This window comes from Trichomonas vaginalis, chromosome II (genome assembly GCF_026262505.1).
Source record: "Trichomonas vaginalis G3 chromosome II, whole genome shotgun sequence".
Taxonomy (NCBI): Eukaryota; Parabasalia; order Trichomonadida; family Trichomonadidae; genus Trichomonas; species Trichomonas vaginalis.
Genome location: NC_067204.1, coordinates 12,850,820 through 12,866,704, shown reverse-complemented (window position 1 = coordinate 12,866,704; position 15,885 = coordinate 12,850,820). Strand labels below are relative to the sequence as shown.

The window sequence follows — 15,885 nt, the reverse complement described above, 5'->3', positions numbered from 1 at the left end:
AAAAAAGTGACAAATCTAAAAGAATACGTGTGAAATATGGATATTCCTTCGGGAATCGTCATCCAAATTATTTGAATGTCTTGGTTATCTAGTCAAAATAATGAAATTCTCCTTTTTTGGATTAATTGTTCCAAACAATTTAAAAATTTTATGAAGAATTATAGGGCAAGAATGTTCCATCCTTCTAAAAAGAATTTATAGATTTGATATATCAAAAAAATAACAATATTTATTACATATATTAAAAATAGTGCTAAAGTCCTGGAGAAAAAGGTAATATATGAATTTTCCTTTTACCCAATAATGAAATTATCTAAATTGCACTTGAGTGAAAACCAATCATTCAAATTAATATCATTAATCTGAGGGAACACATGTTTGACACTATTCCTAGGGACGACCTCTGGTTTTTCGCAGTCTACTAGAGCTCCTGCACCGCCTTCAACTACGTAATAACATAATGGTACAATATTGGTTCCCTTTTGATAGAAAACAATAACAAGTCTGCAACTATTCTTTCTAGTATATATAATTCTGGTTTCTGATCCATTTAATTGGGAAAGGAAAACAAACGGTTCAAATTGATCATTTTCTATTAAACTTTCAAATAACTTGAAGTTCTGCTTGCATTCTTCAATCATTTGATCTCGAGTCAAAAGATTTTCTGAGGCAATTTTCTTTTTAGATGTCCTCATATTTGTCATTATTTCATAATAGTCTTTATAGTGGACCTTTAATGAAAGAGAAAGAAGATCTTTGTTCCGTTGGATATCTCTGGACATGTGATCAATAAAACCAAAAGCATTTGCTGCAATTGAAAGTGCCTTTACCAGTACTCTGCATGTAACATCTTTTATAATTGGATCTATAATGTTGTCAATTTCAGAATGATATAGATCAATTTTATATTTGCTTGCATCATCCAATAATTTCTGGAATGTTGTCATATAACTAACTTTGTCACCTCGTGATTTAATACGTTCTGCATTGTTTCGGAATTTTGCTATAAGTTCAGCCATTGTGAAATTTGATTTTACCAAGTTAATAACGAATTTTTTATTGAATAGTAATTTTGTGAGAAAATTGCTGTTGGAAATTTTTCGTTCCTAAAAGTTGATAAAATAAATAAGCTATTAATTTATAGTGCATTTTGGATAACGTAGAAAATAAATTGAGAACTTCTTTTCTATAGTATCTCAAAAGTTAAATTTTTTTGGTAAATTCTCATTCCCAAAAATTTGAGATTGAAAAAAATTCTTTATTTGTGATGTGAGTGGAGACAAAATTTTGTCCATGTATCTATTTATAGTATTAACTAGAATCTAAGGAATTTTTTTCAAATTCACAAGTCAATAAAACAATTAATATTCCAGCATTTTTACCAAAGGATTCCATATTCTTATGCGTCCATTCTAACGTTCCTCGTTCAATTAATCATGTTTTTAACTTTGATTTTGAAATTTCTGAAATTTTGCATTAATTTGGGCCAATAACTGTCCTAGTTACCTTATGTAATATATATTTATATATGTATTATTACATAAATACTAAGATATGAGGGGAAAAAAACAAAATTTAGAGAGAGGTCAATTTCAAAATTTTCCATTCAATTATTCAATCAAAATTTTTGAATTTTCAAACCGTTTTGATTTTGTTTATCAGCTCTTATCATATAGTAGTATGTAGAGTCATGATGCTGTAAAACCTTGTTTTTCTGATGCTGAGCTATTGAAGGTCATTAACAGCTTTAATGATCTACATATTACAATATTTAATCAAAAAAAGTGTTGAAAAACAGTTGTTTTGGTAGCTTTATTGATTCTTTTTAGAAGGTGCAAAAAGTACTGGAAATTCATGAGATTATAAATTATGAATTTAAAATTGCCCTATATCATGGGATATCCGTATAACCATCTGCCATCGAAATTTAGGCCAATTTTCATTCTGATGCCATATGATAATATTAGTAGTAAAATTCATTTCTTGTTAAAGTGACTTTTTTTGATGGATGATGAATACAAAGATGGTTCAAGTCAAGAGAGTACTTTAAAACATTTAAGTACCACATCAGATGAAACTGAAATACCAAAAGATATATGCGAAATTATAGTGAACGGAATTATTCAATTAAATTCAACATCTGAATTTAATAGAATACAACTAATCTATGATAACTGCCTGAGTGCGATTGAAAATTATGGGAATATTGCGTGTGAAATGCTATTTTCAGAAGGAATTAACTTAGAAATATCAAAGGGCATTTTAAATTATCCTGAATCATTAATGGCAAAAGCATTGGAGATAATGTATCATCTTTGTTCGTCAAAAATTGATTTTGCTCTTCGAATTTTGGATTCAGAATTTATTGAAATTATTTTTCAGATAATTAAGGAATCACTCAATCCATATATATTGCATTTGTGTATTGATATTGCAGCTTCAGGATATAACTATTCAATTAAAATTCTGAATAATGATATATATCTCGATATTATCCGTTATGCCTTTACAATAAGGGTACAATATTCACCAAAGAATGATTGCCATATATTAAATGCAGCAAAAGAATATATCAAATTCAAAAAATCAATGAAAGTTGAAGAAAAAACATACAAACAATTTACTATAGATCAGGTTACCCTTATTAACGGTGAGCCCGCGTTTGTTCAAGAAATTCAAAATCGAACTGGAACATTCAATGATAATGCCATATCACTTATGGAGTCAGCTGACGATGATAATTCTATTGATAAATTAATAATATCAGTCTTCCATTGTTATTCTGCAATTTGCCAAAATCAGTTTTTGGAGAATAGTACTCATATATCACAATTTATATCAGATTGTATGTTATTTCAAAATTATCATATTCTTGAAGTCAGAATCAGTGTTTATAATTGTCTTTCAAAATTATGTATCAAAAAATTCAAAAGTAGCTTTGATATTATTAAAACTGAAAAGAATTTTATAAGATCACTTTTATTTTATGCTCAATGGACAGAAAATGAAGAAATTTTAAATTCAATTGCAAATATTATTCGATTCTTTGTTGCAATTTCTGATAAAAATCAAAGAAAACATCTAATAAAATATGGTGTTGTTGAAGCTTTGGAATATCTTTTATTCAAAAATATTGATTATGATATTCTTATTGAAATTGTAGGATTTTTGATGACATTTTCTGATGATGTTGCAATACAACTTATTGAAAAGCAAATCCTTCAATATTTTCTTTCATGCGTTAACCAATCTTTGCCAAATGATTCAAAAATATGTTTTGTAGAATTTTTTGGTCGAACTATAAGACATTTGCCAATCTCATATTCACAGCTACTATTTTCAAATGATACCGTACTTGAAATCGCAGTTTCAGTTTTTAGAACAGTTAATCCTAATTTAGCATTTAGGATTCTGCAAGCATTTCATAAACTATTGACCGGCTTAAAAGAGGATCCTCAAAATGAATTCGCAGTCAAATGTGCAACAATCTTAGTAGATTCAGGAGAATTTGAGGAAGATGAATTATTTGAAAATGATAAGCTTGATTCCGAATACACGAAACTGAGACAATATCTTTATGATTTGAACTCTGATTCCGAATCATGATCAGAGAAATAATGCTTTACTTTTAGAGGCCGCAAAAGGAGATATCGAAATTGTAAAAAATTTAATCGAAAATGTAATTGACAAGAATTATTGAAACAAAACTAGTGAACTTAATGTAATCCTTGCAAGCGAGTAAACTTGAATTAGTTAAATATTTGAAAAGTATTGGTTGTGATATACGCTTTAAAACAAAAAGAGAAAAAAATGATAATGGAATATCTCCAATAATTATTGCAGTAAGAGAAAATCATCTTGAAGCTATTAAATATCTAAAAACAGTGCGGATTGTGATAAAAATGATAAAGTTTCTAGAGAAGATCTAAGAGTTTTCAGGCTTTTTGAATCCGAAGTCAACAATCGTATGGCGACCAAGATACAAATATTCCTTTTTCCTTCGCCATATGATTTGATGTAGAGACTTTCTGGTTCATTGTAGTAAAATGTTGTATAAAAGAATCTATTTGTTTCCCTTCACTTATGTGACAACTCAATTCAAAATTTGAAATAAGGAAATGGACTCTTTATGTGCAATTCCGTGTCAGACTTCAGACATTATAATTTAAAAATGATTTATTTCTAATTTCAACTCTAGAAGTAACATACAATTTTTATTTCAAACTAAAAAAGTCAAAAATCAAGCAAAATAGTTGGATACCTTATTTTCTTCAGTAGGGGCGATTCTGTTCTTTGCTGGATCGAAGAAGATGAGCTTCCTCATTTCGGCAGGATCAAAGCCATATTTCATTACAGAGGCTATGTTTCCTGATCTATAACCGTAGTTAGGAGCTGACCAAATAGCAATGAGTTGGTTGTCAAAATACCATTTACAGCCTTCCATAACTAATTGATGAGACCTTGTAATTAAACTAAGTCCATTTGTATGTAAAAATTCTTTCGTCTGGTCTTCGCCGAATATATACCCAGCACCGCGCTGATTTTGTCTCCAGAATTGTATCGTATCTGGATCACTCCAACAAAGATCTCCAAGAGGACCTGTAGATCCGAGTTCGTTCTGTCTATTCATTGAATTTATTTGTTCTATAAGTGGAAGTTCAGGTGATAACCCACCATGAACACTAAATATTTCGTTATCAATAATTGCAGCCATTGGCAATAGGTCGAATACATCATTGCAAAGAGTCCATATTCCTGCATTACCGTAAAGCATCAAGCATTCATTATAAAAACCATACATTTGAGAAACTTGACGTGATTCATGATTACCACGAAGCAAGAAGTACTTTCCTTTATATAATAACTTTCTGGCAACGAGAAGTAAAAATGTATTTAATGAATGATACCCTCTATCTACAAAATCTCCCATGAACAGGTATTTTTGCTCAGGATTATCACCAGCAACTTCAAACATGTATAGCATATCATCTAATTGGCCGTGAATATCGCCTACTATAACGATAGGCGAATCTAATAATAAAACATTTGATTCACTATATAATTCTTGCATAATCATTGTAAGAAGAACAACAGCATCTTCTTCTGATATCTTTTCGCCTTTCTCTAATACACTAATAAGCTTTTTAATATCACCATCATTCATAATTTTTTTTTCTTTCTTGAGAAGATTTTAGATAAAAAAGTGACAATAATTTTTAATTTTTATATCAAAAAAAAATGAAAAATTCTCTTTCTGTAGCAGCATGTGGATCCAGTCAGTTTGGTCAATCTACTCACACAAGTGATATATCAATTCCTCATGAATTTGTCGTCCCTTCTATTGATGATATTCGTGTTGGAGGCTGGCATTCTTGTGTTTTATGTTCAACAGAAAATTGTGCCTTCTGGGGATCAAACCTTGATCAGCAGATTCCAAAAGTTCAATCAAATCTACTACGTTCCCCGACTTCTTACCAAATTCCACTTGATTTTAAGGACGTTGCTTTAGGTTCAAAGCACACTGTCATATTGACAAAATCTAACGTTTTACAGAGTTTTGGATCAAATGCACAACTTCAATTGCCACCAAATTCAACATCAAAAATAAAATCCGTTTTCGCAAAGTTTGATCAAACAGCAGCTATATCAGATGACAATAAAGTCCTTGTTTGGGGCAATAACGCAAAACAAATGAAAATTACGCTTCCAAATACAGAGATTCCAGCTTTTGTAGAGCTTGCTCCATTTGGAATATTTATTTTAAGCGACAAATTAGTCTGCTACCATTACGTTGCAGGACAAGTCAAATGTCAGTTTCCAAATGTAATATCAGTTGCTGCATCAAGAACTAAAGCAATGATACTTAAAAATGACGGAAGAATATACCAAATAGTACAAGATAAACTCATTCAGATCGTTGGAATACCAGATATACCTATAAAAATCTTTGCAGGAGGAGCTCATTACGGTTGTGTAACAATTTCTGGAAAATGTTACACATGGGGTTGTGGAACACGTGGCCAACTAGGTAATGGACAGTTTTCCAACCAAGCAAAGCCAACATTAGCAATATTTGACGATAAAAAGTGCGTAATTGAGGCTTTCGGAGGCGAAGAACACTCCGTTTTCCTTTTATGTACAAATGATGTCTTTATTCCTGCAATTCATCCTGCAATGAAAGAACAACCTTTACCATCTGCTGTTATTGCTGATTCTATTAGATATAATACTTACAATCCACCTCAGTTTGATATCAAATTCTAATTGTACTACTATTTCATGAAAATTATTCAAAATTTCTTAATTTTCAAATATTTTTTAGAATTATTTTGAAATTTTTATTAATTTCTTTCAAATTTACCCGAACATTTTTCGCATAGTTTTACTATTTAATACTGTTTTTGTTTTTGTAACAAAATATTTTTAATAAAATTTGTAATTTTAAGTTTAATTATCTAAAACATACATTTCGTTTCAGATTGAATGGATGCTAAATTAAACGAAAAGCAAATTAACTTTTTTCACTTGATAATGTAAAAAAATGAAATCAAAAGCATTTTAACAATTAAACATTAAGTTCTATACTAGAATGAAGTAATCGAAGTGGATTTTTCAACTAAAAATGATTTCATTCATAACACACAAGTTCAAAAATTGGAAATTTTTAGTTTCAATGTTGTTTTAACTTGTAAATTATATCCACAAGGAAATTCAAAAGCATGTAAATCCTTATATTACCATCATTTCAAATTTCTCCAATACGTAGATCTAAAATCTGTCACTTTTAAATTTTTAGTAAATTTTTAAACGTCTATTGAAAATGGATTTCGAACCTCGACAGGTTAAAACAAACAAGAAGTCATCTTCAGTAATCAAAAAGGTTAAATTAGGTCCTGGTTCATTTAGGAATAATGAAGAACGCCAAAGAGTTTTAAATCTTCAACAACAAATTGAATCAAAAGAAGAAGAACTCAATAAAGTTCGTGAACAATTAGCAAGAAACGATGAAACAGATATAAGTGCAGCTCAATTAGAATTAAATCATTTACAAAGTGCTTTCGATATTGTTAAAAATAAATGTGATGCCAAATTACTTCCAACAGTCGAAAAATACAATCGCGCAAGATCAATTTACGAAGGTATTCTCAATGCAGTGAGATCTTTTCAAAATTCTGCAAAAGAAAGAGATCAATCCGTTATTTCAATGCAAGAAAGGGTAAAAGTCCTTTCATCAGAACTTGATACACCAGATCTTGTCAAGTACGATGAAACTCCTGTTTACCCTCTCCTTAAAAATGTTTCAGATATTCAAACAGAAATTGACACATCAGAATTGAACTCACAGATGGCTGCACTTCAAGAAAAGATGGTAAATCATATAAATACAACATTGGCAAAGCAACTTAAGGAAGCAAAAGATAGAGAACTTCGTGCTCAAAGAAGAACTCAAACAGCATTAGAAGAATCAGGTCAAATGTTCGAACAACCACCTCCAGTAATTGATCATGACTGGGTTATGGCAAAACACAAGATGGAAAAGCTTAAAATCATTCTTGAAGACGCGAAGAGATCAAATGATTATCTCAAAGAAACAGCAGAAAAAATCAATGCTGGAAACAAACTTACACAAGAAGAACTCGATAAATGCAAGGCAGAATTAAAGGATCTTGCAAAGTATTTCCCAGAAGCACCTCATGTTGATGGACCAAAGAAAGGTGATGGTGTTTCTCGTGGAGATCTTACAATAATTGAAGCAGAAAAAGATATGTCAGATGTTTTATTAACAGTCGCAAAAGCTAAACAAAAAATCACAAAATCAACACTGGAAAAACTAAAAGCAAAACTTGCAGAAATGCCAAATGTACTTGAAAAGTATCAACAAGATCTTGAACAGACAAAGATTGAACGGGAAAATGTTGAAAATGCGTTGTTAAAAGCTACAAGTCTCAAAGCTGAATTGACATCAAGAAGACAATTTGCGGAAGAAGAGAAAAGCTTATTAATCGAAAGAATTGAAAATCAGAAGAAAGAACTGGAAAGAATTGAACAAGAAACAGAGAATGTTAATAAGACAATCGAAAGGCAGAAGACAATTATGATGCTCAATGAACAGCTCGCTAACCTTAAGAACACAGACTTTGATAGACTTACTTCTACTCTATCTAATCTTATTAATATTAAGAGTCGTCTCGACTAATTTGTTTTTGTTTTAAAATTTAATATGTTGGAATTCATTAACTTTTTTAATATGCCCTTGTTTGCTTAATAGATTTGTCAATCTTACTGTCTGTTATAAATTCTTGATATGAAAACTATTTTTGTTAAAACAATAAGGTCAATTGAATGGAAATATTTGTTATTTTTATTGGGTTAGGTTACACCTGTGTTCACTCAGTTCAAAATTAGATTTTTCATTAAAATAAAAATCTAAAAATTGATTAATCTCATATATAACATAAAATCTATATGTATATGAAAAAGTATAAATATGTTTATTGTTTTTGGTCAGTGAATAAAAAATTTAAATATGAAGATAAAATAATTTAGGTAAAATTTGATAATTTATCAGATATTACTAAAAAGTAAAACTTTGTTTCTTTGTAAGTTAAAGAAAAAATTCTTTTTTACTGCTTTTCGGCCTTGATGAGCTCCATGACATGCTTGACAGCATCATGGACTTCTGGGACGCGGTCACCGAATATTTCTATGAGTCTCTTTGGCTCAAGGTTGGCAGCGGAGTTGCCATTAGCCTTTGATTGCTCATGAGAGAGGATCTGCTCGTTGAAAGTGAATGATGGATCAACAACATCCTTGTAGATACGGAGGATATCGCCATTTGAGAGTGTTCCGCGGCAGTTCCAGTTAATTGGGCCATTGATCTTCTTTTCCATCATTTCAAGGGCCAATGGAACGAGATCTGGAAGTACTGTAACAGATGTCTTGATACTGTTGATAACTTTGAAGCGGAGGAGCTTTCCAACGAGAGATGATGTTGTCAACTTGTGATCGAATGGGAAGAGAGCTCTGAGATTCAAGCAATGGTTCTCAAGACCTGTATCCTTGAGAAGCTTCTCCTCGAGAACTCTCATCTGGTAGTAATAATTGCAGCCATGATTTGGTTCATCGGATTCAACGAATCCCTTGGATGTTTCGGACTCGGAATGGTAAAATCCAGAGGTTCCGATGATTGTGCAGTGTAAGCCGAGCTTCTTGCAGATGCGAACTGCAGCTAATTGGGCTGTAACGTTGGCATCGATGGTTTCGATATGGTGATCCTCGCACCACTTGGTATTTGGACGTGTTCCAACACCAGCGGCAATGATTACGGATACCTTTGGCATGATACGGCGTAATTCGTTCTCTAAACCTTCCTGTTGGTTCAAGCGAGAGCGAAGCTGGACCCATGTTTGTCCACGAGCTTCAATTTCGCGAACAAAGGCGGATCCAATCATGCCATTAGCGCCCATGATTGCGTAATCAACGTAAAGTGGCTTGTTATCAACATGTGGAGCAAGAACAACTGGGCCTGGGAATTCAAGACCAAGTTCCTCTGGCTTGAAGTGTGACTCTTCGACGTGTGATGTTGTTTTGACTAAATCGAAGATTGTTGTTTCATCGAGGCTATAGAATGCATGGATGCACATGCATGGAATGCGGATGATCATGCCTGGAACAACCTCAATGCGGGCGCGCTTGGAGTGATCGTTGAAATCAACAAGATAGACCAAAAGCTTGCCACGAATGAGGTAAAGGAGTTCCTCACCCTTATGGGCGACTGGGCCGTAAAGTGTATTTTTGCCTGGATAGATTCCATTGATCTCATCGATAGATGTTGTGTAATCTACCTTAAGAATATGGAATGATTCGTAAAGATTACCACGAATATCACCATAAACTGGTGATTTGATAACCTGAGCTCCTGGAACTTCGAGGTTTTCGATTTCGAACTGTTTCATGCAGGTGAACTTGGTCATTTTTATTTCTGTCACTCTATCGGCGTGCAACAAAAAAGCATTGACTTTTTTCTCTGAAATTTTAATCATAAGATTTCATGTTTGGTAAGGTAGACAATTTATATGGACGTATTTTGGAATATGAAATGAAAATGTAAAGTGTCATATAATTTTGTAAATGTCAAAAATTATGCACATAGGATGTGAATTTCATCTTAGACCTTACTTGCAGAAGATCTAAAACTAAATACAACTTGTACAATATGTTTCTCTATATTGTACACAGTTTTCATGCGAAATTTGTATTCATTATTATACTCATTTCTTTGATTAGGCATCTTTTCTTTCAATACTTCATCTAAACTATTTGACATATGTATTAAAAAGCAAAACGATTTCATAAGACCCTGAAATGGATATATTCAGCTAATTTTGAGATAGAATTCTCCAATATGCACATATTTCATGAATTACCAGAACACACCCATGTTTGAAATTCGGTGTTCTTATATACCTTTGAAGCCTATCCTCTATAACTAGCTACAATTTTCAACTTTGTTTGCGAAATTTGAAATCTGAAATAAACTTGTTTCATTTCATCCTTGCTTAATATATTTTTTCTATTACTATTCCAAAATCAATATGATTATATATCTTAATTTTATATCTTGATATGAACCTTTGTTTTTAGCTTCATTGCAAATACATTTGTTTAATTGGTATTTATAAAACACTTTTATATTTCGAAAAATATTTTAATTTCCCTTTTTTGCTATAAAATTTATATTATTTCATTTCATTTTTGATTTTTTAAATTTTTTTTGGAATTTCACAAATCTTAGTATAACAAAGGCATTATTACAAACACATTCAGTGGGACTATATAATTCATTTTATTTTAAATATTGTTCCTAATTCAGTTTATTTGATGATAATTTGAATTGTATTATATATAAAAAGGCTTATTTGAGAATACTCAACATATGGATTGTTTTATGCAGATAAATTATATCATGAAACACTCAAAATTAGTAAATTATATTCAAATGTTGAGAAAATATTTTGTATATATCTTTACATATTCTATTTAATTAATTATTTATAAGCACACAATAATGAATTAACAAGTTTTCAGTATATCCACATTCTAGATTTTCATGTCTGTAATATATGAAGGAATTATTTGGAAATTTATTTGTTAACATATGTTTAATAGATTGTTAAAGCGTTAATACATCACACTTCTGATATGTATAGATGTGTGAATCAAATTTGTTCATTTGTATTTTGCTAATAAATTGATGCAAATTTCGTGCATAAAATTTCATTATCGTTGGGATATTAGTCCAAATACATTTAGTCAATATAGATTACTCATCAAAATCAAATATCTCAGGTTCAGAGCATTGGATAACAATCCTTTTTTTCGACATGGAAAATTATGTTCAAAAAATGGTGGAATGACGACAGAAGACTATAAGACCTCCATCAGTGATAATCAAACAACAGAAATAAGCACAATTTTTGATAAAAACAGGGCTTATAATGAATCTGGTAATCCAATTACAGAGAAAGACACAGATATTTTATTAAAATACGTTACAGACCTTCAATCATTAAATGATAAAGGGCAAATCGCTCAAATACACTCAATTATCTCCGATATTAATACTGCACTTTCATATAACTCGAAAGTTGTTTCATCAATTTTAAATATAGATGAATTTTACGTTGAACTTGAAAAATCTGTTAATGTTTTAGCTGGATATCAAGAAATACTTGAAGCATTTCGACTCTGTTATAATTTATTAATTTGCAACCCAGGTAGTCAAGAAAAATTCATTTGGGTATTTGAAATCGCAATCAATGAATGCATAAATACTCCAATAGCTGATATTTATTACTATTGTTCCAAAATAATTTTTTCATTTATTTCTAATGTACCTGATAACGAAAATAACTTAAACGTCGTTGAAATTAAAGATGCATCCATGAGAAGTTTACAGTTTAGCTCTCGAGAAATCGAATGCGGCTCGAGAATTTACGAATTTATTATTAAACATTGTAATCCAATGCCAATTCGAAGATTGATGTTCAGAGATCTTAGTATGTTTATTAGAAGCAAAAAATTGACCCCGGTTGCAATGTCAATGATATTAAGCGCTTTATCAATGTATTTAATCAATTATTCAGACGATGAAGCTGATTTTAGAAGAAACAATATATTTGATGATGTTCATAGATACATATTTGGCCGGAAAACGTCAGATGGTTCCCCAGATTGTGGAATCAGATGTTTGCTTGATTATTTCATTCTTGTTTCCACGCTGATCAAAATAACCAATGGCGAAATAGCAAAAAGATATTACCAATGCGCTCATTTACAGAAATTTAATTATTTCTTTACAGAAGACTTTGACAAAGATTGCGAAGGAATATATTTATATATACTAGAATTGCATTGTCTGGCTATTAATAATATGTCAAATAACATGGAATTCAGAAATTTCTTAATTTCTTCAATTCCTCTTTTTGACATAATGAATTTTGAGGGCAGCCATATTGTTAAGTGTATGATAATCCAATTTGTATCTATATATGTCCGTAATTTTGCAGAAGAAGTCGAACCTCAATATTTTCTTAACTTTTTGATCGATTACTCCGAATTTTTAGATGACCAAGATGGTGAATCTGATATTACAAATCGATATATTGTAATTCTAATTATAATGCTTGAGAAACTGAGAGATGATGAATTCAAAGATACTTATATTGATGATTTAAGAGAAAACGGAGTATATGATAAGCTAGGGGAAATGCAAGCAGAAGCATCTGATGAAATTGCAGAGAGAATTTCAATTGCCTTGAGTTTCTTCAATAAAGAAGAGGCAGAATAATGAATTTCGTTATTAATTCCTTTATATATTATGTTTCTTATCTGATTTTGTATATAAATCATATAAATCACGAATTTGATTACTAAAAATTTATGTTTGTTTAGATTTTCTCACAAAATAATCACTTTACTTAATTTTCAATTCCATTCTAACATACATAACATTATCCAATCATATAAAAATATCTAATCTATTTGAGATTATCATCATTATGACAAATCAAGAGTTTAGGAAAGTGCAAACATTAAAATCTCTAAAAGACAATCAAGAGAATATTAGATTTGTCCAATGAATATTAAAATAAATTTTATTAATTTTTATAAAAGAAAATAATGTTTAGATAATAAGATGATTGACTTTACTCGTGCTTTAATAGATGATATCAAATATATTTTTCGTAATTTTACACATAACAAAATTTTATTTATAATTCTTTTGTAAAATCTGTTGTATTATCAGCAACAGTAGCGTTGACTGCTTGTGGACTGTGTTTAAAGTTTATTTTATAAGCTCTTGTTCTTGCTTTCAAGTTAATTTTCGTTGCATTGAACTTTGGTTCTTCGAAAGGTCCGCAACTCCTTACTTGGATGAATCTTGCGAAATCCTTGATATCGCCACCCCCGTCGTATTCGAGTGGACCCCAAGCTTTTTTGTTGGCCGGCCATTCAAAGAAAGTTGGGAGTCTCATGTTTGGATCGAGTGGCTGAGGGATCTCGTTACTTGAAGCATTGAGCATGTAGAAGTTAACAGTTGTGTCTTTAAAGATTTTTGCGGTTGATTTCATCAATTCGTTATAGAGAATGCATCTTGGACCGCAGTTTGCTGTAATATATAATACAGAGTCCTTGCCATCATTATTTATTGTGTCCATTACGTTGCTGAATGATAATGTTTTAATATTTTTGCTGAGTTTCGAGGAATCGTCATTCATTTGGGTGTAATTGATCTTCTTGTTCTTGATTTGTTCAATTAACTCGGTAAGGGCTTCGATATTATGGGCTTTTTCGCCATCTAATATCCAACGACCTTTAGAATCAAAAACGGCAAAGAATGGAAGCGGGAAATTGATCAAATTATATTGGAGAGCAATTGTATGTGCCAATTTTCCAGCAAGTGGGCCAAAATAGAACTCTTCATTATATTTATTGGCAATAGTGTTAAGAAGATCGGATTCGATCTGGCAGGCCGTGACATTACCTCTGTTCATAAAGAATCCTCCATAGTATGGCTTCTTAACGAGGTTAGAAGAGTGTAAATCGGTTACTTTTGTTGCAATGAATTTGTTTGGATCCTTTCCCATTTTAACTAATTGGCGATCGGCTGATCTGTAAATGTAATAGCCTTTTGAAATATTCATAGCGAAATAATAGAAAAATTGGTGTGGAACGTTATAAAATGTAATATCATCACGGAGCTTTTCTGGTCTTGCATTAATATCGACACCGAAGCAGCATGTGATCGTTGATGAGAATATTACACGTAATTCTTCTGGATGAACAATTTGAATCGAAGATTTTGCAAAAGCATTATCACACCAGTTAGTGAAATCAATAGCTGAAAATGGAGCAGCTGGTAATTTAACAATATTTGATTTATAAAAAGCAAAGATTGATAATGGTCCTTGGGCGTTGTATTTCTGACCATCTTCAATGGATACGGCTGCAAATGCAATTCTGTCTTTGAATTTATGAATAGCAAAGTTAGCAAAGTCGTATTTAAATTGACCATCTGTAAAAATGAGAATTGACTTATCATGCTCAAGCAAAAAAGTCCTTATCTCTTCCTCTTTCAGAAATGGAATGTGGTGAACTTCACCTATTGGCTTTTTAATGCGCAAAGATAAGAAAAACAATGCGAGCATTTTGCCAGATTTTGTCAATTTGCCGTGGGTTGTGTAAACTTGACAAAAATCAGATTACTTTGAATGGAATTTTCTCAAAAACTAATAATAATATCACACATCGAAATTGACTGCAACTCATGCAATTTTTTTCCAAAATGATATGGAAAAATTACTGGAATCCGATCAAATGTTATTAAATATGCAATGAATCATTATTACTGTTGATAGATATCCAGAAACTTTTATCATTTTTATCCAAAGCAATAATTAATTCTCAACAATAATTATTCATGAGAAAGTCGTACGAAATGTCGAAATCAATAACTTAACGGAGATGAAAAAATCAAATCAGAAGTAAATTTTAAATCAATATGATAATTTAAATTTCAAATTTAAAAAGAAAAAAAGAGGAGAAAAATCTGAACTTATGTTCATAAGTTTCTAACAATGCGAGACGTTTTAGTAAAAGCTTATCAATTTTTTAATGGAAAATAATTTAATTTGTTACTTCCTTGATTCTGAGCTTCATATCTCTTATGTTACCGATTACTTTATCAAGATCTTCTGGTGTATTGCGGATGCATCTTGATGAAACACGTAAGCAATCAATTTCTGAAGCATTCTGATCGATTTGAATACGAACAAGGCCAAATCCTTGTGCCATAATTGCTATGTTCTCGACTTCTTCCTCATCTTTAGCGCCGATGACTTCTTTTAATGTTTCATATCGTCCTTTAATATTGTTTAAGAAGAATGATGTAATTGTTAAGCATTTAAGCTTTTGAGCTGCTCTACTATTTGGCTTGAGCTTCAAATCTGCTGGTAAATCTTTCTCTAAATCCAAATAATCATTCCAAACTCCAAATGTAAAAACATCTAAGAGTTTATGTTCTATACTATCAGCTGGAAACTTCTGTAGGTGGTCATAGAAAAATATTGTTGTTTCATCGTTGAGAAGTTCAATAAGTTGAGAATGATTCATGTGAATTTTTTTAATTGGCAGAATTTTGTCACCTTTTCCTCTATTATTTTGACAGCTCTAAATATTCTTGCCATTTTAATCAAAATATATAATGATGAACTAATGCAAATTGGTTGTGCAAGGTTAAATCGATGAAAAAGGGTGCATTTTAAAAACATTTCTTATTTTTTTCGAAAAAGAAAAATATATGTATAGGAAAAAGTTGATGTT

General features: G+C 31.0%; 9 protein-coding genes across 9 annotated transcripts; 4 read left to right on the top strand and 5 right to left on the bottom strand.

Moving 5' to 3' along the window:
- Window positions 1-100: 100 nt before the first annotated feature.
- TVAGG3_0535450 (uncharacterized protein) lies at window positions 101-1,037 on the bottom strand (the record flags this gene model as incomplete). Its single annotated transcript, XM_001317071.2, has 1 exon — window positions 294-1,019. One exon carries the CDS (start codon window positions 1,017-1,019, stop codon window positions 294-296), a length of 726 nt encoding a protein of 241 aa, XP_001317106.1.
- A 1,552-nt stretch (window positions 1,038-2,589) lies between these two features.
- TVAGG3_0535440 (armadillo (ARM) repeat-containing protein family) lies at window positions 2,590-3,606 on the top strand (the record flags this gene model as incomplete). The annotated part of the gene is made up of 1 exon (XM_001317072.1): window positions 2,590-3,606. The coding sequence occupies one exon, from the start codon at window positions 2,590-2,592 to the stop codon at window positions 3,604-3,606; it is 1,017 nt and encodes a 338-aa protein (XP_001317107.1).
- A 588-nt stretch (window positions 3,607-4,194) lies between these two features.
- Window positions 4,195-5,171, bottom strand: TVAGG3_0535430 (mpp pp2a pp4 pp6 domain-containing protein; the record flags this gene model as incomplete). Its single annotated transcript, XM_001317073.1, has 1 exon — window positions 4,241-5,164. One exon carries the CDS (start codon window positions 5,162-5,164, stop codon window positions 4,241-4,243), a length of 924 nt encoding a protein of 307 aa, XP_001317108.1.
- A 59-nt stretch (window positions 5,172-5,230) lies between these two features.
- TVAGG3_0535420 (ubiquitin-protein transferase protein) lies at window positions 5,231-6,387 on the top strand (the record flags this gene model as incomplete). The annotated part of the gene is made up of 1 exon (XM_001317074.1): window positions 5,239-6,264. The coding sequence occupies one exon, from the start codon at window positions 5,239-5,241 to the stop codon at window positions 6,262-6,264; it is 1,026 nt and encodes a 341-aa protein (XP_001317109.1).
- A 288-nt stretch (window positions 6,388-6,675) lies between these two features.
- On the top strand, window positions 6,676-8,386 carry TVAGG3_0535410 (uncharacterized protein; the record flags this gene model as incomplete). The annotated part of the gene is made up of 1 exon (XM_001317075.1): window positions 6,821-8,197. One exon carries the CDS (start codon window positions 6,821-6,823, stop codon window positions 8,195-8,197), a length of 1,377 nt encoding a protein of 458 aa, XP_001317110.1.
- Window positions 8,387-8,609: 223 nt separating this feature from the next.
- On the bottom strand, window positions 8,610-9,985 carry TVAGG3_0535400 (dTDP-glucose 4,6-dehydratase protein; the record flags this gene model as incomplete). Its single annotated transcript, XM_001317076.2, has 1 exon — window positions 8,625-9,974. One exon carries the CDS (start codon window positions 9,972-9,974, stop codon window positions 8,625-8,627), a length of 1,350 nt encoding a protein of 449 aa, XP_001317111.1.
- A 1,410-nt stretch (window positions 9,986-11,395) lies between these two features.
- On the top strand, window positions 11,396-12,961 carry TVAGG3_0535390 (armadillo (ARM) repeat-containing protein family; the record flags this gene model as incomplete). Its single annotated transcript, XM_001317077.2, has 1 exon — window positions 11,414-12,850. The coding sequence occupies one exon, from the start codon at window positions 11,414-11,416 to the stop codon at window positions 12,848-12,850; it is 1,437 nt and encodes a 478-aa protein (XP_001317112.1).
- A 313-nt stretch (window positions 12,962-13,274) lies between these two features.
- On the bottom strand, window positions 13,275-14,711 carry TVAGG3_0535380 (protein disulfide isomerase family; the record flags this gene model as incomplete). The annotated part of the gene is made up of 1 exon (XM_001317078.1): window positions 13,275-14,711. The coding sequence occupies one exon, from the start codon at window positions 14,709-14,711 to the stop codon at window positions 13,275-13,277; it is 1,437 nt and encodes a 478-aa protein (XP_001317113.1).
- Window positions 14,712-15,112: 401 nt separating this feature from the next.
- TVAGG3_0535370 (COP9 signalosome complex subunit 7/dendritic cell protein GA17 family) lies at window positions 15,113-15,687 on the bottom strand (the record flags this gene model as incomplete). Its single annotated transcript, XM_001317079.2, has 1 exon — window positions 15,190-15,675. One exon carries the CDS (start codon window positions 15,673-15,675, stop codon window positions 15,190-15,192), a length of 486 nt encoding a protein of 161 aa, XP_001317114.1.
- Between the last annotated feature and the right edge of the window lie 198 nt (window positions 15,688-15,885).